This window comes from Agelaius phoeniceus, chromosome 2 (assembly GCF_051311805.1).
Source record: "Agelaius phoeniceus isolate bAgePho1 chromosome 2, bAgePho1.hap1, whole genome shotgun sequence".
Taxonomy (NCBI): Eukaryota; Metazoa; Chordata; class Aves; order Passeriformes; family Icteridae; genus Agelaius; species Agelaius phoeniceus.
The window spans coordinates 31,513,889-31,538,101 of record NC_135266.1 but is presented as its reverse complement, the minus strand read 5'-3'; the positions used below and the strand labels follow the sequence as shown (position 1 = coordinate 31,538,101).

The 24,213-nt window shown below is 40.1% G+C and overlaps 2 protein-coding genes across 13 annotated transcripts in view; one reads left to right on the top strand and one right to left on the bottom strand.

Annotated features, from left to right (window-relative positions):
* The window catches only part of EIF5B (eukaryotic translation initiation factor 5B), a 37,609-nt gene extending 30,294 nt beyond the window's left edge, over window positions 1-7,315 (top strand). For 5 of the 7 annotated variants that reach the window (XM_077173420.1, XM_077173421.1, XM_077173422.1 and 2 more), the window contains 7 exons: window positions 850-981; window positions 2,287-2,418; window positions 2,528-2,604; window positions 2,715-2,879; window positions 3,860-3,998; window positions 4,544-4,705; window positions 5,551-7,315. In XM_077173420.1, the coding sequence (XP_077029535.1) occupies window positions 850-981; window positions 2,287-2,418; window positions 2,528-2,604; window positions 2,715-2,879; window positions 3,860-3,998; window positions 4,544-4,705; window positions 5,551-5,658 (915 nt within the window). In that variant the 3' untranslated portion in view covers window positions 5,659-7,315. Of the gene's footprint in view, window positions 1-849; window positions 982-2,286; window positions 2,419-2,527; window positions 2,605-2,714; window positions 2,880-3,859; window positions 3,999-4,543; window positions 4,706-5,550 lie in introns of those variants that run through there. The other 2 variants (XM_077173424.1, XM_077173425.1) reach the window with 2 other exon arrangements.
* A 2,138-nt stretch (window positions 7,316-9,453) lies between these two features.
* Window positions 9,454-24,213, bottom strand: part of REV1 (REV1 DNA directed polymerase) — a 55,609-nt gene continuing 40,849 nt past the window's right edge. For all 6 annotated transcript variants that reach the window (XM_054628479.2, XM_054628480.2, XM_054628481.2 and 3 more), the window contains 9 exons: window positions 22,435-22,537; window positions 20,720-20,876; window positions 20,136-20,338; window positions 18,118-18,351; window positions 13,981-14,089; window positions 12,729-12,940; window positions 12,403-12,562; window positions 11,434-11,536; window positions 9,454-9,874 (listed from right to left, as the gene is read on the bottom strand). In XM_054628479.2, coding sequence (XP_054484454.2) covers window positions 9,763-9,874; window positions 11,434-11,536; window positions 12,403-12,562; window positions 12,729-12,940; window positions 13,981-14,089; window positions 18,118-18,351; window positions 20,136-20,338; window positions 20,720-20,876; window positions 22,435-22,537 — 1,393 coding nt within the window. In that variant the 3' untranslated portion in view covers window positions 9,454-9,762. The remainder of the gene's footprint in view (window positions 9,875-11,433; window positions 11,537-12,402; window positions 12,563-12,728; window positions 12,941-13,980; window positions 14,090-18,117; window positions 18,352-20,135; window positions 20,339-20,719; window positions 20,877-22,434; window positions 22,538-24,213) is intronic.

Sequence of the window (24,213 nt, the reverse complement as noted above, 5' to 3'; positions counted from 1 at the left end):
ACCTAGGCAAATGTAATAGGATAAACCTTTCAGGTTTGGGAACCCTGAGCTGGGGAAGTAAACCTAGGGTAGCTGTTGGGCTTTTTTGATGCAGGCAGTGAGGATGCATTTTGATTCAGCTTGTTCATGTGGAATTGTCATCTTTGAAATAAGACCCAGATTCTTGGAGTGGAGGGCTAAAGGATAGAGGTTTGCAGGAACAAAGTGCTTATTCAGGAAGGAAGCTGCCTTGCAGTTTTAAGAAAAGGATGGGACATCCAAATAAAAAATTAGGAAACAAACCAGAAAATCCTTCTAACATCAATTTAAAGATCTTCAGAAATAACTGGTTTTGTTATGTCTTAAGAGCCATGCCCTGAGTATGACATCTTTGAGGTTCCCCTGGATGGGGAGGGAACCTGGGAAATTGTACATGGAATTAAGCACATGAGAAGGCTGGACGGCCTCCAGTGGGAGAGTGAGGACAGCCCTTCCTGCAGAGAGGCTTGGGCTGTGTGTCAGTTAAGCTTTAGTGTTTTTGTTAAGCTGTTGGCATCTTCCCATCACTTACCTAGGGGGCGGAATTTGTGGGTCTTATTAGTGAGTAGATGCCTACTCTTGCTTGCTTTTTTCTAGTACATGTTCCTTTTGGCCCCCTTCCCTGCTTTTAGATTTCCCTGTGCCCTGCCCACCTTGGCAAAGGTGCAGGGGATATCTGAAGGGGGAGGAGCAGGACGACTGAAAGGTGCAAGTGCAAAGCAAAGACAGTCATGATGAAAGTTGGGAGCTGCTGCACTTCACTGCTCCCCACTGTGTTCTTCAGCTGCTCAGCACAGAACTCCTTGCTAGTGTGTATATTCTCTTTTTCAGAACCAGTATGAAAAGCACAAAGAGGTTGTTGCTGCTCAAGGTGTGAAGATTCTTGGGAAAGATTTGGAAAAAACCTTGGCTGGTTTGCCATTGCTTGTAGCTCATAAAGAGGATGAAGTCCCAGTCCTCAAGGTGAGGTGGCTGATGTTGAACTACAACACACAGGGTAACTTGAGCTCTCTAGTGATGAAAGTTAAATGTTGAGAGCTGAATTTGCAAATAACTGGGTTTTTTGGTTGTTTTAAAAACTGTTCCAGTAACCTGTTTTGTGCCCATGTGAAGCTTTGGTGATGTGATGTTTTTAGTATCTTGACCATTAGTTTTCTCCCTGATATTTCGCTGGGGTGTCTCTGCTGCTAGAATAAGGTTTGAAAACAAGTATCATGGCATAGTTTGACTCTGTTAATTACTGATTTGGTATTTGTAGTAAATTATGGATATATTCTAATCAGATTATATTAGGTACATGTCTACTAGTGGAGTTCTGCAAACTCTCCTAATTGCAAAGCTAATTTAAGTCTTTTGCAATAAATTTCTTTTGTGATTTACATGTTAAAAATGGTAGAGGAAAGGATGTAGCTATCCTAAACTCAAAACTGCTCTGTGTGTTTTGCTTCTCCAAAGGCAGGAAGTTAGTTTGCTAATTTACTTTTAATTTACATGTTGCCAATTTACACGTTGCTAATATACTCTTAATCATAGTCTTCCTTTAGTCTTCTGTCTACTTATTTGTACCTTTGAAGGGAGGTTAAACTTTTGGGATGTCCAAACACAGACCTTATTGCTGGGTCCATATGAGTATTTACTTCAAGTGTACTACTGGTAGTAGATACACAATGGCTAAAAGTCAATGGCAAAACCCATTCATCTGCCAGAGGAAGAGACTTTAGTGTTTGAGGTTAGAAGGCATAGGCTCTAAAAAAATGTGTTTTTTTCACTTCTCTAAAAGCAGCCAATTGGCTTTGCTGCTCTTGCATCCTGTCTGGTACTGAGGCCTAAAGAGTGTTCAGGATCCTTTCCAGCTCGTGGTTTTAGGTGTCAGCTTTTGTCATTGATCCCCAGGCAGCTGAAGGCATTACCACACAATGTGGGCCATGTGTTTGCTCAGCCTTGCCAGCAGAAACTTGTACTGCTGGGGAAAGTGATGTTTGGTCTGCAGAGAAATGTTACCAGCTCTGAAGGTGGGCATCTGCTCAGTTTTATATGATCATCTTCCTACAAAATCCGCAGGTCTAGTTCAGCTCAGGCTTTTCTAATGCCAGAAACAGTCAGTATCTCACAGGCTGTGTATGGTTTGCACTGCAACTCTGTCCCTTGGGACCTATCACCATGGCTGTTGCCTGTTTTCAGCAGCTCATGAACAGGAAGATTTTGTACCCTGAGGCATAAATAGCAATAGAACTAAAACTTGTTTTCTCTCCTTTTTTTTTCCTAAAGGATGAACTAATACATGAACTGAAGCAAACACTGAACGCAATCAAATTAGAAGAGAAAGGTGTTTATGTCCAGGCTTCTACTTTAGGCTCTTTAGAGGCATTACTTGAATTTCTTAAAACATCAGAAGTGCCAGTAAGTACTACTGTGCTTTGTCTGATGCCATTGATTCTGTGTTTAGTCAGTAAATGTTTCCTTTTCCCTCAGAGGTTAGTGACTTGATTTTTGTGGCTTTCTTCAACAGTATTCAGGAATTAATATAGGTCCTGTCCATAAAAAAGATGTTATGAAGGCCTCAGTTATGCTGGAGCATGACCCACAGTGAGTACCTTTGCTGTGCAGTGCTGATAGATGTGCAGTGGTGCTGCAGGCTGCTCTGCTGTGCTCTGCGGGGAGCCCTGTGCTGAACCTCTGGGCTGCTGTTCCTGCAGGTACGCCGTCATTCTGGCGTTCGACGTGAGGATTGAGCGGGACGCGCAGGAGATGGCCGATAGCTTAGGAGTTCGCATCTTTAGTGCTGAAATCATTTATCACTTATTTGATGCCTTCACAAAATACAGACAAGATTACAAAAAACAGAAACAAGAGGAATTCAAGTAAGTATGAGCAATTGTCTTCTGGGTGTTTCCCAAATAAGTGTCTCTCTTATTTTAGTATAAATGAAGCTGTATTTAACTACTTGTTTCCTTATTACTTAGCATATGGTTCTGATGGAAAGGGAGGAGAGGAGGAAGATGGTAGGACAATAAATTGATCCTTTTCAAGAATTCAGTGCTCCAGTCTAATTGTCTAGATCTGGATTAGGCCTAGTGAGGTGAGAGCTGTGAAAGTTGTGCAGCAGATGCAGGATTCAGCTAGAACTGTTGTGTAATATGGAGGGTTTTTATTACAGTTTGCTTTCTGTACTTGGCTTCTCTTCCTAGATTGTGGCAGATGGGTTAGTCTTGCAGAGTTAAAAAAACAAAACTAAAATGACTTGGATTCTATTGTTTCATATTCACATGATCCCAGTGTAGAGGGCTTAATTCTGACTGCAGTAACATGAATATGTAATCATTCAAGGATTTATAGGGACCCAAAATTAATTTTTGCCATCATGTGTCATTGGGTGGCCTTCAGTAAAATAAGGACAGTCAAAATAAATGAAAATGTGTTTAGTTTCATATTGATCCCAACTTGAGTTTGTTTAGCTCAGCTTTTAAATGTATTTGTTCACTTGGCAAAAAAAAACCCTTGACATTCTGGAGTTCAGGCAACAATATTTCTATTCCTGTGTTCATGTGAGGCTATAATTACACTGTAAAATTACTACTCCTTTGGTCTTGGTCTAAGTTGAGCACTTAAGCCTGTCAAATTAAAATCCATGCCAGGCATGAATGATTATTACTCCCTGTAGTTCTTGAAGAACAGATATGGACTAGAATTAGCAAGACTGGAAAAGAGGTTTTTTCCTGCTTTTCTCCAAGTAACACCCCTAGAATGAATGCCCAAGAAGTATGGGAGAAAGCAGAGCTGTTAATGATACACTGGAACAGTGGATGTATCTTTCAAAGTGCCTTTTCTTGTCACCTTCCAGGCATATAGCAGTGTTTCCATGCAAGTTGAAAATACTCCCTCAGTTCATTTTCAACTCTCGTGACCCAATAGTGATGGGTGTTGTGGTTGAGGCCGGCCAGGTGAAGCAGGGGACTCCCATGTGTGTACCTAGCAAAAATGTAAGTAAGGGTCTTTTCCCACTGCATGTTTGATCCAGATGGTGCTTCCTGGGATATGATGCTCCTGGGAGTGTTTGCATGCTTTTCCTCTGCACAGATTGCTGGTGGGAGATGAGGGTCAGACTTGCAAATCAGGTCTTTCTTTCTTCTGGTGCTCAAATATCTCACTGCACTCTTCCAGAAGAGTTGAGCCCTAGAGCAGGGCACAGGAAATGTGGCTGGAGGGCACCTGCCAGTTCTGTGCTGTGGTATTGAGTAATGGGCAAAATTGTCCTACCTGGTAGCTAAAAAAGGAGAGAACCAGCTCTTGACATTTTAAGGGCTAACCAGTTGATATCCCAGATGGGCTGTGGGAGGTTGGTGTCCCTGTCCTTCTCAGGATGGAGCATTTGCTGTGCTGTACATTTGGCTTGCCTGTGCTGAGGGGGCAGCTCTGCCAGTGCCACACTTCCTGCAGCAAGTCTGTGCCTCCAAACAGGAGTTTAGAGAAGGGTGCACGCACAGAGGTTTGGTGAATGTGTTACAGCTGCTTCATTGTATTACAGTTTGTTGAAATTGGAATAGTCACAAGTATTGAAATAAACCACAAACCAGTGGATGTTGCAAAGAAAGGCCAAGAAGTTTGTGTTAAAATAGAACCTATTCCTGGGGAATCACCTAAAATGTATGGACGACATTTTGAAGCAACAGATATCCTCGTCAGCAAGGTAAGAGCAATCTGTTTGTGGAGAGGCCTTAGGACAGAGTGGCAGCTTGCCTGAAGTGGAAATGTAGCATGAAGCCTCAAAAACAGGGGGAGGAGCCTTCTGTCACAGACTGACATTCACTTGGGAGGGTGTGTGTGGCATTGTGCAGCCCACGTCTTTGGAGCTGTGGTTTGATATCTGTAGTGGTGCCCCTGCAGAGGCCTAAGGAAGGAGGTGCTGTGGCTGCAAAGAGCTTAGAGCACCTGAGGGGGCAAAATGCCACACTCACTATTTGCCAGCTGTTTGTACTCTGAGCTCAGCAGTCCCCCAGGGCACCACAGCCTGTGCCTGAAATTGCACAACGAATAGCAGCCTTCCAGTTGCTCTGACTATGGGGCACTGGGCTTGAATGAAGAGATGATCCTTTGCTTCATCTTTTGCTGTTGGAGGTAAAGCCACAGCTCTCCACCCTGCTAGCTGCTTTAAGTCACTGTGTCATAGGACACATCCTGCCACACACGTGCCAGGGGTGTGTGCCCACAAATGAAGGGCCAGCAGGGCCTGGGATAGGGACAGGCTGGGGTTGCTGGTCCTGTAGGCCCTGGAGACCCCTCCAGTTCTTGCCTTACTGCATAAGGTGTGGGATGGTCGGTCCAGCTGCAGCTCCTCTAGACCAGATAAGGGACACGGTGTGAGGAGAAATGAAGGGGAACAAATAGGTTGGGTCATTCAGCTGATGGGCTTAATTAAGCAAACGGGGGCTTAGAATGAGTTTACCTGGTGTGCAGATTGCCCTGACTTCAGAATACCTGTTTCCAGTGTGCTGCTGTTAATTCCTGTGCGTTTCTGATGGGTTTGTGTTACAGATCAGCCGTCAGTCCATCGATGCTCTGAAGGACTGGTTCAGGGATGAGATGCAGAAGTCTGACTGGCAGCTTATAGTAGAACTGAAGAAAGTGTTTGAAATCATCTAGATAACTTTTACAGCAATGGGGAGGCAGGAATAAACGCACTCTTCCTGTTACTAAAAAAGTTACCAACAAAGTCCTGTATTGAAGACAGTGTTGGATATATGTTTGGGAGGAAAATATGTTGATAAAATGTTTTCCATGAGAAACCAAGAAATTTACACTGGTTTGACAGTGGTCAATTTACATGTTCCCATGGTTCCAATGTGCCTGTTCACCTCTCCTACTACCCTTCCTAATACTGGCTGCTGTTTTAAAGTTTGCCCTTCCCTCTCTTACACCTTCCTTCCACCCTTTTTCCCTCCTTCTCTCCAAAATAAAATAAATTGAATTTTTATTACAGAACTAAAGCTCTTTCACTTTTATACTGATGAGAGCAGTACTGCAGTATTTGATTAACCAAGCTTCTGCAGACTTTGTGATTCTCGGGACATTTTTGATGTAAGAAATACTTCTTTATTTATGCATACCTCTTTCCTTGACTTTTTTGACTTTTTTTTCCAGCATTCTTCTGCTTTGTGCCTATAGAGTTTTTTTTAATAGAAAATTAGGCAATTGGGTATCTCTGTATTTGCTTTGTGTGAAACAATTGTAAAAGCATAGCTGCCCACCTTTTACTGCTTGTACAGTTCATGGAAGTCAACTGTAATCATTATAATGCAGAGCCACAAATAAAGGAGATGGACATAGCAGCCCATTTGTTTTACAGTTTGCTTCGGTAATCCAAATTTCACTTCATGGGCTGTGGCAGATGTGGAAAGGCCAGGCAGGGCCCCTCTTGCCTCCCTCTGCTTGGCAAAAGGGTGGAGGCTGTTCCAGCAAAGGCGTTTCCTCCTCAGAATGCACTTCCTGTGTGCTCAAGGTGGTGACGTCAGGCACGGGAGGGGCAGGCCAGGTGTTCAGCACCAAACTCCCGAGGTCAGAGCAGGGATCTCTTCTCCAGCTGCTGCTCAGGGTGTGAGCTCCTGCCAACAGCTGCCAGGCCAGGAGCTGTGACTGTGGATGCTGCATCACAGCTGTGGAGCCACCCGACAGTGTGGGACTGAACCAGCTCCAGCGTGGATGTATGTCTGTGATGTTTGACCAGGAGCCAGTCTGCAATCCCAGCATTCTCCTACCCCCTCTCCCCCTCTGCCTCCCTGCCTGGGATGACAGCTTGGTGGATTCTTTCTGAGGCTGTCTCTGGGTAACTCACAGCTCATGCTGATGGGAGCAAAACAAACATTCTTCAAAAGCACAAGCTGAAACAAAATTGAGGATTGTTTATGCAGCTGAGATTTTTAGTGTTTAAGATACTTACAAGAGTTTAACATTCAACATGCAGTTTGATCAGATTTCTTCTGTCACTTGGATTACTTTTTTTGTCGAAAAATCTGAATGTTTTGATTGAGACTATGTGGACTCCATTACAAAGGAACATTTAGTAACTCACCTCCTTTGCAAATGGAATTTAACTTTCTGGATTTTTTTTTGTTAGACTTTAAACTTGCCATTGAAAAGGACCTTTTCACTATGGTTGGTGTGTGGTGCAACTTCCCATCAGTGGGTGAACACAATGATCAGAGAGAGGAGACTGCATTTAATTGTTAAAATTTTCTTTTGCAAACTATGCAATCATGAAAACTACACTAATAAAAAGTTCTTCAGAACACAGATGTCAAAAGAGTGTGGTCAACGTATTCTTCTTTGTTCCCTCAAATCCATAAGGGTGTTCTTCCCATAGGTAAAATCTCCAGGAAACAGATATGCTCCTTTTGCAGGCTTCTGTTGTGGAACTTAAAACAGCCTGACAATTAATGCTGAGTCCTTTTAAAGATGCCAATTGTACATCTGTCTGAGTGCCAGTTCCAAAACCAGGGCTGTACCTGAAACCTGACTGCTAACATACCTGCTTGTGTTTCAGCAGTACCTGCCTTGATGTGAGCAGCTGATGTGCTGGTTTTTCTAAACCAAGGTGAAGAGAAAAAGGCAGCTTCAAAAGCAGGAACTGAAGGGGCTCCAAAAGACCCAACCTAGAAACTAAGGGAAACTTGAGAGGTCTTGGCTCAGGCAATGTCCATCTTTCAGTCATGTATCGATGGCTGGATGCAAGGAAATGAGCACCAGCAGGGGTTTATTCACATGGATCAGCCTCCCCAGCCTGCTCAAGGTCCCTGCTGTCTCAGCCCTCCCTGTGCTGTGGGAGAAGCTCCATTACCAGCAGCACCACTGGGGCCTGTGCTTGGGAATTGCTCTGTACCAAGGGGCCCAGCACTGCAGGGGCCTCTCACCAGTGCTGAGCAGAGGGAACAGCTCCTGCCTTGGCTCCTGGGGATCTTCCTCCTGCACCCTGGCAGCTGCCTGTGCTGTGCCGAGCAAATCCCAGGCCTTACTGCAGAGCTGGCCCCTCCCTCCCTGGGAGCAGAACCTGGCACCTCTGTGCTGAACTTCACAGGGGTCCCAGCACACCCCAGCCCCTCAGCCCATCCTGTGCCATCAGAAACGTGCTGAGGCTGCACCGCCCCAGCACCCAGGTCCTTTACAAAGGGGATGAATAGGATGGACCTGGTACTGGCTCTGGGTACCACTTGGGCCTGGCCCCTAACAGGACTTTGTACCACTGACCACCACACCCAGTTTTCAGTTAACCTCTCTCTCCAGCCTGTTCTTCATCAACTTCTCCCTGAGGATGGTACAAGAGATTTAACAAAAGCCATACTGAAGTAAAGGGAAGTGACATCTCCTGCCCTTCCCTCATCTCTCACCTGGCTGTAGAGGTCAGTAGCTCTCCCAGTGTGTGGCAGGAGGAAGCCAAGGTCACAACCTAAAGGTAAAAACCCTGCTGCCACTGCTGTGAGCTGTGCTGCAGCCAGGGATGTACCACAGAGCTTTCTCTGCCCCAGCTGTACTGGCAGCTGCAGCTGCTCTCCATGCAGCAGCTCCTGCCCTGTGCTAGGCAACGTGCTTCCATTTCAGCTAGTGGTGCAAATACTGCTCCAGGGTTAGCTCCAGCTTGCATTTCTGCTCTCTATTCTATGCCCAGCATTAATACTTCTCACTTCCCCCCATCTTCTTCAACCAAGATTTTTCTTACCAACTTGGTTTTTGTCAAGTGTTCTTCATTCTCTCCAGGTCCTTTTTAGCCTTGTTCAACGTATTGGGCCAAGTACAACTGTGTGAGGCTGGTGCACACCTGCAAAAAGCAGACTTGCCCAAAATATGAACTGCAGGGATGCAAGCTCACCCCCCAAGCAGGGACACGGTGATGGAATGGTTTATTCTGTCTCAGCTGCCCGACAACCTAGTTTGTTATGCTGCATGGAGGAAATGTGTGCCACAGGCTGGGGAGAACAGTGGTGTTTTACAAATGGCTCTATCTTGAGTAGGAGCAATGCAGAGGACAGATGCAGGCTTGACCAATGCTCCATGTTGGCTACTCCCCCCCTCCTTTACAGTGCCACTTTGGGGTGACTTGCCTTCCTCCAGAAGCACGTGAGAGGTGACAGGACACCCAAGGTCAGACAGCACCCAGGCTTCAGCTGACATCCTCTGTGCTTCAGGAGTGGCTGGGCCACCCTTGCTTGAATCTTTGAAGGATGAAACTGAAAATGAACTAATAGTCTTCCCTCAGCTTAAATTCTGTAATAAAGTTAACAAAGAAGAAACAAAAAATGGCCAGGTACCTGTACAGCAGCCTCCTCCATGGGTTGAGGCAGTGCCACTGTGTAAAACTTTGTGAAATGAATCAAAGCTGCAGCTTTAGTGAAAGGGATTCACTATATTCAAACTGAAGCATCACAAAATAGAATCAGTACAAAAATATACATACAGTTCTTTATTAAACAACTGTAAACACTTCACTGTAAAAATCCATAAAACTTTATAAACAAACATTTTGTAAATAGATTCTATGCTACAATAAAAGAATTTTAACACAATTATTTACATGCAATACTGACAAATTTGGCACTTTCTGAAAAGAAATGTACAAAACACTTTGTTGTTTAAAAAGAAATTTGAAATTATAAAAACTCAGGGCATTACTATCATGCACTTTGCAAATACCTCACAAGCACTTATGGCACAGCTAGCAGAGAGCTCCAGGCTCTCATCAAGCTCTTTACTACAAGTTCAGATAACTTTTAATGTGCTTCCGTAAGTTTGTTGTAAAACTACCTGAACATTGTCAAGAATGAAGTCAAATGCCATATTCCAAACTGATTCCACAGATGACTGCATTAACCTGAGGGGGAAAAGGAAGAAGAGGCTGAAAATTACCATTACAGAACCAGTATCACTTTTGGTCTTCACACTGGAAAACAAGATCACAACAGTTCCCCAGGAATGGAATTTGGATTCAGTCCTGGTAAAGCCCTCCCTCTCTACTTAAACACACCAAGCCTGACTTAACAGCACAAATTCCTGGTGTGAGCAGTGGCACAGCAGCTTGTGAATGCTGGCAGCTGGCAGTGGAATGAGCCTGTGGATTAAGTGGTGGGTGACCTTCCACCAGCTGCATACTGAAGACCAGAAATGGCAAGCTTCTGAATCCTCATCTTTATTTCCTCATCCCAAGACAGAGATGCTATTTCTCTATTTCCAACAAATGCCAAGTGCAATCAACACATTTGAATAATAGGGTTTGGGGCACTATATAATTTTTTATATATTCATTTTTTATTTTTTGTATTTATTGCTAAAAACAAAATCCACAGAGAACTACAAGTTCCCCCAGTGATGTGGGTTACTCTTATGATCAGCAGCTACAAGAAGTGAATGAAGGAACTGCCCAAGGAAAACAAAGCAGCTCTGTACTCTCAGTGTCCCTTCCAGATCGCTGTACTGCAGGAGAGCAGAGGGTTCCTGCACTCAGAGCTTTGGAGGGTGTAACATCAGTACTACATGGATGAGTGGGAACCTTTGGGGAGACACACTGCCATCAGGGCAGATCCAACACACAGGGACCAGGAATGGGACATTCTGACAATTGTGAAGAGTTTTATAAAGAATTTACTACACAGATTTCAAGAAACAGTTCATTACACTGTGTATTTTGCATTTCCCAAGGCCTAAAGATATCATATAATACAAAAGGCCCAGTGAACTTCCTACACTTCTGTAGTCTTTTTGGTGTTGATTCATTTTGTGAAACATATTTGCAGATCTAAAACTTAGAAAGCTGAGCTCCATGGTTTAGCTTTAGTTAGTAAGCAAGTCATACATGGTTAAAAACCTCATAAACTCATGGCAAGAGTAATAAGAGCACAATAACAAAGTAACAAGAATGCATTTAAAGGCTGGAGTGAGACAGAATCTGGATACAACAAGAGAATGAAATTGGGTCTATAGATAGATACCATGAAAAAATGAACAAAAACAGGATGAAGAAAAGGGACAATGCTGATGAAAGTACAATCTTTGTCTAGAAATTGTTTCCCAGAGAAGCTGTGGATTCCCCATCCCTGGAAGTGTTCAAAGCCAGGCTGGATGGAGTTCTGAGCAACCTGGTCTAATGGAAGAAGTCCCTGCCTATGACAGGGGAGTTGGGCCTGGGTGATCTTTAGGGTCCCTTTCAACCCAAACCATTCTGTGATTCTATGAATTACAACTAAATATTACTCTTATTTTTTTCACAAAATACCTATTTTAACACTCCAACTCCTTCCCTCAAGCCCAGTATTCAAGCTTAAAACCACTCATCACTGGAATGTCTGATGGGTTAATGGGCTCACAATGCAGCATCTAGCGTATAAATTCTAACAAAAATAGTCTAAAGTTCACAAATACCAGCAATTAAGTTACCTTTTCATGTACTTGACAACCAGATCTAGCTTTTCCAAGTCTTTTTCTTCTATTAGATCAGTACAGTATTTCACAACCTGTAGAATGTCTTCTTCCATAGGATCTGCAATTAAAAAAAGAAATTTAAAAATGAGGTCTTTTCCCTAAGTATACCTAGAATATAATCACAGAATAATGGGAATACAATAGAAAGAAATTCTGCAGTGTCAGCATGTAAGGGGCCAACCTGACAATTTCTGTATTCTCACACATCTTCTTGACATCAGAAGCTGTGCACATAACAGGACTGCAGGGTCCTGAAATACCTGTGTTGTAGACTTTTTTCAGTAAGAACAATGGACAGCAAAACTAGCAGTAACCAAAGGGAAAAGAGACTGGGTTTTAGAATGCAATGGCTGTTTTGAAACTCTTGGGAGAATAATAATGTCCATGGCAGGAAGATCAAATTTCCCAAGGTTTTAAGGAGTTGCTGTTTGTTTGACCTAATTCAAATCACAATTTAGCAAGAGTGTCACAGTTGCACAGTTTTTAATCCAGTATTCTTCCCAGCATTTATTTTGAGAAAACCCCAAACCCTACATTCCTTTGCCTCTAAGAAGAGATCTTCACAGAAGAAATTAATTTCCTTTCAAGAACTTTCATTTTAGGCAACTGCAATATGTTGGAAAAATAGAGGAAACCTCAGACACAAGTAACACTGAGGCACAGGACAATGGCCAGACACGTGGCTTGAAGAAGGATCATGTTACTTTTCATGATGTCAAGCAAGAGGAGCTGGCAAAGCCACAGAGGAACAACTGGCAGAAAGAATCAAGCTCTTCCAAGACTGCCAAGGCAGTAAGACTTCAAGAGTACTGTGAGAAATAAGCAGCAAAAGGAAGAGTGAAGGAGAAAGGAAGTACAAAAAGCCTTCTCAAAGCAGTTTTCTTTGTGATGCACTGCAAGATCACCCAGTGTGACACCCCTCACCTGAGATGGTTGTGATCCACTCTTTCAACAAGGTCTTCACATCGTTGAACTCCACAGCTCCAGCCAGGTTGGGGGCCTGTGGCCTGAAGGAGCCCGGCTGCTGCTCCCTCTGCAGAGCTGATGGGCCTGGAGAGTCTGAAGTTGATGGAACTGCTTCAGCCTGTTCCAAACATGGAATTGGATAATGCTCAGGCTGACAAATATGGCAACACCATGTACATACAGAGCTAAGTGTCAGTGAAGAATCCAGTAAAGAAAAATAGCTACTGAACTCAGTCTAAAGAAGCAGACACAGCTTTACCAAAAGCTGTTTGTGTTAGAAGTACCTGAGCAGCTGTTCCTTCTTGTTTCAAGAAGCCATCTATTAGCTTCTGTGGGCTTCCAGATGTAGGTGGCATGGTTTTTGCAGGACTACCAATAAGTTTGTTTTTCAAAGGACTCTGAACCTTTTTCACAGGATTGACTGCATTTTTTTCCCGTATTTTTTTCTTATTTTTCATAGTTGTATGCTTCAGGTGTAGGAAAGGATTTTTTGACACTGAAAAACACAGGAATAGTCAATGGTTGATACATTTAAAATTTAGTACTTTTCCACTGAAAGGGGGACTCTCTATCTCCCACAAAAACCTAATGATCACTTGAGAAAACACAGCCTAGATAAAGCAACTTTAAGGTACACACCATTTCAAATCTGAAAAGCACTGTTAGACTTTCAGTGTACAGAGGACACTCAGCTATTCATAAGCTTTTTAATGTGAGCATTTCAGTACTTGAATGCTCACATTAAGCAGCTGGTGAAATCTGATTCTACTGGACAAACTGCCTCACCTCAGTCAGAGCACTGTACCACCAGTGTTAGCAGCAAGCCAGCAGTGTAAAGCTCCCACAATGCTTTTATCACAGTTTATGAAGGAAATCTTTCTCTCATTCCATCATTCTAACTTATCTGCATTAGTCCACTGGCTGTGAAATCAGGGTGTGATTATAATTACAGTGCAGTGTTTAACTGGCAATCAAGGCAATAACATTTACAATCTATTTTTATGACAAAGCATGTTCACAGGGAATTAGTCTTATTTCCTTCTACTGATTATAAAAATGAGACCTGGATGATCAGCTCAGAGTAAACCCAGCTGACTGAGACATCCAGTGAGATGCAGTACATCTTTCTCTAGCTGCCCCAAAACCCTGCCAGTGCTATGGGTTTCAGGGAACCATGAGAATGCTCCCTGAAAAGAGTTCAACTAACTGAAGAAAGTGCAATACTTTAAATCACATGACACATCTAGTTTGGATTCCATTTGGCAAACATATGGATGTGGGGAAGCTTAGCACCACAGCCCCCATGAATTGAATTAATTACCCTTTTGAGTAAAGCTGGGCACCTGTTTGCAAACTGAAATCACAGCTGCTTGTAACTGAGAGTCTGTCAAAAATAAATAGGGAAATTCAGTTGAACACAGCATCTTCAGAGAAGCTTTGGTTATATTTTCCAGTTTGTTACTTAGGGCTGCATAGCTGTTCAGATAGCAAACAACCCCTACACCAGAAAACTACTGCACAACTACACATTCTCACCTAAAGTGTTAGCAGGCTGCTGCTCTGATTGCTTCTGCCTTTGATCATATGCATCTTTCAGCTCTGCTTGCAACTCAGCAGGTAGTGCAGAAAAAACCTCAGGGTCCACCTGAACAGTAACAAAAGATTCATTTGATTATTTTAGCAGTGAGCAGCACCGTTTGCTTCTTTCTAGGTCACTCACACGAGAAAGGCATTTACATTTCATACCAAACAAAAATAAAGGAGATATAGCTGAACTACTGTAATGTTGCACATTTTCTTTGTAAAAACAACAAAATGTACATTTAATATTACTCTATTTATTAAAAATACTATTATGAGCATACAAAGCACTAACCATCTTTACCCATCTACTGATAGCCAGTACAGCTGTGTTAAGAGCAGGATTAAGCCTAACCCAGATCCCTTCAAATTACAAAACACAAACATTGTGACCACCAGATTTTTGCTCCTCCTTTTCTTTTGATACTTCTATTTCCTGCAAGCTGCTACATAACTCAGAATATTCTTGGAAATGGTCTCAGTTCTTTAAGGACAGGAAAAGCCAAGTCCAGCTATGTCATATTTTGAACTAGCACAAAAGGGTTTAATCTCTTTCTCCCACAGTTGTCTACCACTTGCTTGACTGATAAGAGCACAGTCCATTGCAATTGTCCAGGGACTTGGATTCTAGACAGGAAATAATTTGATGCCAATTGCAAGAGGAACTCATATGGACAAAATAAAATTTCTTGTATTATCAGTTATTTTTTCTCATTGTCTGAAGTAGCACATCAGTGACAGACTCATCTTGTATATGGAGCTTCCCATTACAACTAAACAGTGTTTTCAGCTCATAATCTTCAAAATCTAATTCAAAGCAAAGCTATCATTTAGTGGATTAAATCTGTCAGTGGGAGAGTGCCCTTCATTTTACTGGTAGAATTCAGAGATGAGCAGAAACAACAAAAAATTGGTCAAAACTACAATTACTTTTCTAAGAGTACAATGCAATTTCTATCATTATCGGAGATACTGTATTTATTACATGTCAATCTGCAAAGGTATTAAAATTTATCTCTTATTTTCAATAGAGATTTCTTTTTTTTTAAACCAAAACATGTATGCTATGACAGGGAGGCACAGTGTGCTATTCACACACATGATGTCTAAATAATATAGATCATAAACATCAATGTGCTCTTACAGGTTAGAATTCATCAATTTAGCACAAGTTTGGTCCTTTTTCAGAACTCCACGAGTAACACAAAATTTTCACCACAGAATATGCACTAATTGAAATTAGAGGAGACAGGAACAGCTCTGACCTCAATTACCATATACATTGTGCAGAACAAAGCACTATAGAGGAATGCACTCAATTACATCACAGGTGTAAGTTATCTTTTTAAACACAAATTTTACTTCATAAAACTTTTTTAAAAAGTTTAGCGCTCTCTGGAAAAGCATTCAAGAGTCAAGGATTTGGAATGCTCTGAATTGACACTGTTTTTTGTGTACACCACTTAATTAATGCAGAAATAATGCAGTACATGAACTGGATGCATTTTTGTTATTCCCCCATCACTGCTCTCTCAGAGTGTAACAAGGAAAAATTCAATTAAAGGAGCCATCAGTTGAATTCACATGAATTGTCCAATATAACTGGAGTTTTAGGTAACTGATTGTACAATGTCCTAACATTGTCATACAGGTATCTGCAAGCTTTCACATTATGGAGAACCTTGGTTTTACAGAGTTATGGGTGACCTCAGCACACAGTTATCAGTATTTCTGATGTGCTTTTATATCAATTTCCTTAGGAGGAATCTGTACCACGTGAAGACACTGTAAGGATTAAATGAAAACTTGCCACCACTAATTAACACCATTATTACAAATGTCATTCATTTCTAGGCATCTGTGATCTTCATGTTTTGCATTCTACACTTCTGCAGGATCCAGGCTACAGAGATATACAGCTATTCTAAATTTTAAGATTACTTCAGCAACTGATGGAAAGGAATGCAACCTATCTGGATTCCTTTCACAGGAGAATTTTACCTAACAAAGGAAATTTTCCACATGTTTTATAATGAATAAACCACTGTCAGCCAATTAGCTTTGCACCTGACCACAAAACTCAGCTCAGAAAAGGAATGAAGATCTGAAAAACAAACCTTACTAAGCTATAAAAAGATGGCTGGGCATAATCTACATCTGATGTACATAAAGTACTCATTCTGGGGTGGTTGGCAGTAATTCTATACCCAAAACCTATCACTACTGATTTCACTGCTTCATGGGCCACAAAGTAGATTTAAATGTTTGCGTGCAGTCATAGCATATACACTACCACAAAGACTTTAAGAGAAAAAATGTGTTAAACTATATTTAGAGTAAGATGGTATTTTTGAATTAAGTTCATGTTTGATTTTAACACAGAAAAAAATCCTCGTGAATTAATGAACTGGGTTTAGCCTTTTTTTTCCCCCACCAAGCCTACAGGAAGCTTTTCAACTATACTATTCTAGGTATTAAACTTGGACCTAACTCAGAAAATGAAAATTGTAAATATTAGTCCTCTTTCTGCCAATAAAGAAAGCTGAATGGCTTTCAGAAAAAAAATTTGAGTATGAGCCTAAGTCACTCAAATAGATAGTATGGATATCCTTGACAAATAAATAGGAAGTACTCAATTCTTCTTGAACTACATCTTCAAACAAAAAGGCTGCTCTACTAAGTTGCATTTTTGGATCAAGTAACTGGGTCACAAAATACATAAGTAGATAGAGACAGAAAAAACAGTACAAAAAACTAGTTCAAACTAAGTCCTTTTAAGAAAACTTCAAAAAGTAATGCTGTTTTAAAAAATAACAATCAATTTTCAACTACCTAATTATTAGACAGATAAAGCATAAACAAACTAAAGGGAATTTTTCTAGAAAGCCATATGCAGTTACCATTTCCTCTGCAAAACAGTCCTGAGTGGCAAGGCAAGTGTGGAGGGGTGCACTTCATGGCATAGCCTAATTTAACACACATCTTGCTTATGGACAGATGTAACTACAAAATTTAAAACAGCTGGGGCAGAGAGAACTCAGATATTATTTGCACACTAATCCATAGGGGAAACCAAACTTTGCAGTTCAGGAATAAAAACTGACACAACTGTTTCTGAACCGATGAACTTGAATCAAGGTGAGGAAATTTTAGTAAAAGAATAGACTACACATTTTTTAAAATAGCAATTATGCATTAACTGTTTAGTGGAATTTCTACATTATTTTCTCTGGGGTTTTTTTTATGTCAGCTAAGCAACATTATGCATTAGAAACAGCAACAAATCTCTATAAATGTGATTAAGTGGTATTACTTCATTTGAGAACAGCAAAGGTGCAATGAAACAGAAAAATAAAAACACTGCTCCATTTTAAATGGTGCAATGCAAGATAGTGTCTCTCTGGGTAACCCAATCTTTGATTTTTAATGTTTTTTTTTTAATTTTTCAACTACATTTTTTCAGCAGCTTCTTGGACTGAAGAGCAGACTAACATTAGAAGCATCCTTACTATTTCCTGCTGTCCTTTCAGGTTCCTATTCTGACAAACATCTTTGTTCTTTTCTCATCCTGGACATGCTATGTATTTAAAAACTATGGAGAAATGCACAACCTTTAGCCATGACTGCCCTTCTCTCAGGAATGGGACACAAACAAACACATCTGCAGAAGAAGCTAGCGGAGGCTGGCTTTACCCCATCAGAACACACACTTAAACAGAGCCTCCTGTGACTTAGCTAAGCAGATTTCAGGACTGCTTCAAAACTTATGGTTCAGTGTAACTCAGCTGCAATATAGAATAAAAGCTATTTACAGACTGCATTGCAAAACAGACCATATATGGGGGGGGCTTGACATTAAACAACAGCAAAAACATAGGCAGACTGATGATTATAATCTTCAGTAAGTATTACCATACAACGTTTCTGACACATGATGTAACATTTAAAACCAGACTTTTAAAAGACATTAAAGGACCATGAAGGATTGATTGTGGGAAGTCACAGGTTCCAGTTAATGCTCTCTCAAGAAAGAGCTTCTAACTTCCTGTAGATGCAAAGTAATTGTTTATTGATGCCATGCAAACATCCTACCTGTGAGAAAGCTGGCAAGGCTATTACATTGATTCCCATATTGGTATTTGGTTCTTGGAGCTCTGGTATTTGTAAAAGCACAGTTCCAACTGGTTGTGACAGAAGTGCAGTGTTGCATCCATTTATTGGCTCTTTTTTGCTCTCTCCATAACTCTCTCCTTGCTGAATGGTGCATATTTGCTCTACTTGCTCTCGCAGATCAGGTGGCAGAGCTTCTAGCACAGACTTATCTAGCTACAAGGACATAAAAGCTATTAGATTTTTCTAAGGAATAGGTAACAGAGCTGTTTTAGTCAGAACATTAGTTATACAGTTCCTGAATTTTACAAAACCTGCTACATATTACCCTGTGTATGCAAACATCCTTAGGAACCTGAGAGTTACACTCTGCAGCAGTAAAATATCATTTCAGACTAAGCAGCTCAGTAAATAGGAATGCTCAGTTTTATCTTTTCACAAGGATCAGTCTTCTTACCAAAAACCATAGGGAGGGTTTCCTCTACAGCTACCTAATGACAAAGTAGCCTGAATTCTGAGTTCAAATTATACAGGCAACAGGTTGATATGAATACTAAACTGGTGACCAGCACAACAGTAAGCAATTAATTTATTTCTTTATACAGTTCTAGGGTGCATGTCACTGATTTACTTTACTGGTATTATGTATGCTTGCATACTGTCAGGCTTGCCAGAGCTGGATGATGAAATAAGCTTTTACTTGCTATCAGTTATTCACTTGAAACAACTGAGCCAGCCCCTCAGTGTCCAGGAGCTGCTGTGTACAATGACAGCTGCACAAGTGACTGAATGAATACAGCTGACAAGCAGATTTACACCAACACTATTCTCCCAAGTAAAACTTGAATAAAACTATGTAGAGAAATGCAAATGTTTGCCTCTAAGTTCTGCTGAGTAAGACTTCATAGCTGTGTTAGAACAGTTTATCTTTCACCTTTAAGAAGAAAATTTGGAAATTATGGATTTACAGAGAAAAACCACAAATATCTATGAAAATCTACATGGCTTGGTAACTGAGAGGTTTTAATGAAAGCTGTCTGTATTGTTAATCACTTCAGTTACTCTTCCATGCTCTGTTTGTATTCACTCATTCCAAATTTGCTGCATATGTAACTCTATAATAACTTCCTGGGAATCCTGGGTGTAAAATCCCCAGGATTGCTGTTACTTTCCTAGTACAGTATACAAACAGCAGTGTAGCACTAACTCTTACCACTCCTTCCCAGCCCTGAATTTTTTATTACATTCCATATTATAATATGGTTAAAAGCAGAAATAAAGATATTGTGCCATAAGGCCACCAAAGTAGGAACTTTGCTGAACAGCTAGTGCATTTTTCACTTGCCTATACATATTCCTCCTATGGCAGCATCTGAATGTACAGAGCTTCTCATTTGTTCAGTCAAGTTACTTTTAGATCCTGAGCTGGCTTGGATATTGCATTATAGGAACACATTTCCTGCCAAAAGCATAATTTGCTTCTTAAAATGGGTAAATATTTGAGAAAGCTGTTAAAAAACTACAGAAATGCTTTTACAGATTTAAATGACAGACATTTAAATGACAGATTTTTACAGAAAAGCAAGTAAGTCTGCTTGTATCTAAAATACCTGCAGAAGTCTGTGCAGCTGTTTCATAGCAGACCCTCCTAAGAGAGTCTAGTTGAACAGCATGTGGGGAAGAAATAATGAAGGCTGTCCCTCTGTTAGAACACACCCAAAAAAAATCCCCAAATCCCACAGAAATATTCTACTTAAATAAAGATTGTTGTCCTCTCATTTATATAGTGGTATCCTGCACAAATGTTAAGTGTGCATCCTAACTTCATGATTATTTATTAAGGCAAAATAGTTTTGCATCAGTAAGAGTTACTTACTGTGCACTATACTTTACTAGAACTCTTTTTATTTAAAAAGAGCTCCTTTTAGGTCTGTCCAAATAAGACAGACAATCCTGAGTTATTACACTATCCTGCAGATGTTTCATATTCTCAGGTTTACCTGGGAAGCAGATGGAACCTCAATACTCAAATTGAGCCTGGATTTTACACTGATAGGAGAATGCACACCATTCCACTTGACAGCAGACTCAGTGTTGTTGGCATTAGAATTGAGACCAGGTGTGACATTGGTACCACGAGATGGAAGGAAAGTGCAAGTTCTTGAATTAGAAGATATTTCAAGGTCCATAGCAGCCACAAATACTGTACATATGGAAACAAAATACAGAGTGATCATCTAATAGTTAAAAATACTCTGAAGATTCAAGACACAGTAAAAGGTATTTTCTAGCATTATTTGAAGAGTTTACACAATATATAGCACCATCATAACACTTTTTATTTCTAAGTATCCTCTATTACTATTAACTAAAAAACTTAACAAAAAAACCCCTAATTGGACTAAGCCTATACAAAATTTTATTAGTAGCATTTTCATTTGCAGCAGCAAACCCCACTCTCAGAAATTTTATGTTGCATAATTTACACTGGTATAATACTGAATAAGTATTCCAAGAAATGATCTATGTGAGGGTCCTTCAGAACTGATCACTATCACACATGCCAAGTACAAAGCTTACTGACCTTCCTTAGGTTCTTCTTCTGAGTGCTTTTTTGCTTTCTGAACATGAAAAAGATCAATAACTGAATGTGATCCACCAGGTAAATGTCCAGATTGTACTGTTGAGAGAGCTGAAGTTGTTTTACTGATGGGAACTAGCTGCTGTACCTGAATTCCAACCTAAATCCAAAACATAAATGCATTGATTTAATGAAGTTTGAAATAAAGAAAATTAATTTTAAAATATGTAATTATATCATAATAAAATTCCTCTCTTTGGAATTTACTGCCTGTTGTGGATGGGGGGCGGGGGGAAGACAAATAAAAATATATTGAAATACACATAAACAGCCACTAAAAACATCCCAAACAAATCCCAGGATTACCCACCATAATCCAACAACTAAGAAATTACAAAGGTACTACCATCTTAACTTCTCTGATATAAAAAAGTGCTGTCAACAGGATCATGAAGCAATGTGTTTTTTATGAAATTTCTTAGACATTAACAAATACAGAAATGCTGACAAGAATGTGGTTAGTATTAAATCTGGCTAGACAGCAATGCTTTTCTCCAAGGACAATCTATACTAAATGCATCACTTCAGTCTACAAATGAGAAAAATCCTTTTGTTTCACTTGTAAACACTGTTTTTGCAAAGTCTCAATGGATGAAAGTACTTTGGTAGAAGTAGTATTTTTTAGATGAGGTGTTCCTAATTTTTCAAGACATCCTAGATTTTCATTTAACTTTCAAATACCAAATCAGTAGTGGTTCAAAACATGACTAATAAGAATGCACTGGTGCAGTGTATGAGTTTATTGTCAATCCTCCATAATTTTAAAGAAGAAAACCTGACACTTAGAAAAAGTTGTATATGGAACTCAAAAAGCATGAAGGAGCTACTGTATGTATTTCCACCAGGTTTGCTTCTATAATTACATAGTAAAGATTTTGTTTATAAACACTTTCTTAGTTGCAGTAATGGGATATGACATTTAAATTAAATATTTCCTCAACTCCAAGCCAGGGAGCTGACTTTGCAAGGCAACATTGTGAATCAAAAGCCTACTTCGATATCCACATGATGGATTAATGCAGATTTGTTTTAGAAATCTTCTGTGTTCTATTGCAACAAATGGCTGATGTCAAAATAGCAGCATCGTGGGGTCACACTGCTATGACAAAACCACGGAGATGAGCAGGAGTTCTAAAATGAGCCATGAATCAAAAGAGCCAGAAAACCACCTTCAAACAAAGGCCAAAAACATGGGCTGGTAACTTTTCTTGCTCTAAGACTTGCAGTCTAGAACAAAAGCTCCTTTTATCTCTATCTTTGATTGGCATTACAAACAGTTATATATTAGTTTATATTAGTTAAACAATTAATGTATGGCAAAAGTTTACAGAAAATTCTAAGACAAAATAAAACTTACACATGCTGATAGAACTGTAGAAGATACAGTCTTACTTCATCATCTCAGGATGTTTTAAGTTGTGCATTAATTTATACCACAAAAAAAAAAAATTTTTTTTACATTTATTACATTTGTAACCATGTTTTTCAAAGGTTATGAAACATAATACAATTGCATACACTAATATGCATAAGCTTTGTATTACCTACACTTTTGAATCAGTTTGGTTATCATCTACCATGGGGAACTGAAAATCCACAAAAGACAGAAATAGGTTGATAAAGAGAATGAATTTCAGTTTTCCCATTAACTCACTCACCCCTCGCATGTCGGATATGTTCAGTTTCATTGTGTGAAACATGTTCAGAGTTTCCTTCCCAATTACTTTTGCACTGTCTGTTGCATGGTCTAGAGTCACAGTCCTAAAAAGAATAAACAAGTGTGGTTAAAAAGGAAATTATTTCACAAATCCTGAAGACAAAAATTCTATATTTGTTCCAGAGAGGACCTGAAAGAAAGACAGATTATAATTTCTTGGCATATAGAAACTGAACACTTTTTATTTGTTCAGTGGTTTCTTTTTAAAGGTAGTTAAAACGAAGCAGGATCTACAGGAAAAGAAAAGCAGAATAGTTATTAACTGAACATTCTCAGTGCACACACACCACACACACACACACACACATATATATATATATATATATATACACACACACACGTAACCTATTGAAGCCAGACAAAAAGGTTCACAAGAAGATTACAGTTTGCACAAAAACACACTCCTGCATTTTTGCCTTTCACTCAAGTCACTCAAGCTTGGTTCACAGAGAGTTTGCTCAGTATTATTTCAGTTGTCAATTGTCTACAGCAAGAGTTTCAAAAGGAACTCAGAGGGGAAGCAGATGTAGGCATGTGGATTATAAGCAACAAGGAATTCAAATTAATGGCAATTAAGCTTAAAAAACATTCCAAATTATCTTAAACTATGGGCAATTTTTTGCAACAAGACTCACAAAACAATCTGGCTGTGAGTTTTACAGATTACCACTTGAGAGTATGGTAGGGCAGCAGCAGTGTTTGGATAGCTCTGGATTCTCCAATGGCCTAACCTTTGACAAAATTCCAAGTGGCTCATCAGATGCATGTGATTGATGTGAAGTCTTCTTGCTGACTGAAAAAACTGACACAGTTTTAGCTCTGATAGAGTGGGTGAAATGAAAATGAAAATGAAGTTTGGTGTTTTGACAGAGTGCCATCCTGACAACTTACTAAACACTTGGATGGTGTTACTCTGCTTTTGAATCTGTCAGAAACCACCACGAACAGCCAAGTGCTCAGACTGTGAACAATATGAAGATCTCCTTAAGCTTTACATGTTAGTATTCTTAAGAAAAAGGAGATCAATGTCACTAAAGGTACACAACATTTCAGAAAAATATTTTAAAAAGGTCTGTGCTGAACGATCATGACTGGGTTTCAGAGATGCAGTAAAAATACCATTTAATCTCAAAAGCTGAGTTTGATTTTAAGTGTGTCTGCAAGTCTGAATCCTTTGCAGTACTATGGTTATCATCCTAGGGGATCTTGACCTGTAGGATAAGAAAGCATAGCAAGCCATTCAGCTGTGAGGTAAAGGAGCAAGAAATGAGTTGTGAGCTATAGCTACAGAGAAAATCTTAAACTGAAGAGAGAAACTGGTCACTTGGGGGAACACCACACTGAGATTCTAATCCATTTGCTTGGATTCAACTTTTGGAGTTTACCCTTCCACTGCTAAGAAGCTTTTAACTGGGCTGAACAGAAATGCTCTAACAAAGACAGAAATACACCATCTACAGCATAACCTGGATTGACTGGGGTTGACAAGGTCACTGGAAAGCCAGAAGTCACACCACCAAACAAAATCCTGGCATCTGAACTGCTTCAGCAACGTGTGAACAATTTTCCATTCTTGGGTGCCCCCCGACCTTACTGAAGACTTCATGAATTAAGGAAATTTCAGGGCATGTGTACATTAGGATGCCTGACCACAGAAAAGGGGCCCAAAGCACTGATATGTTCACGAAAAAGCACTCTGGCAATAGTTAAAATATGGGAG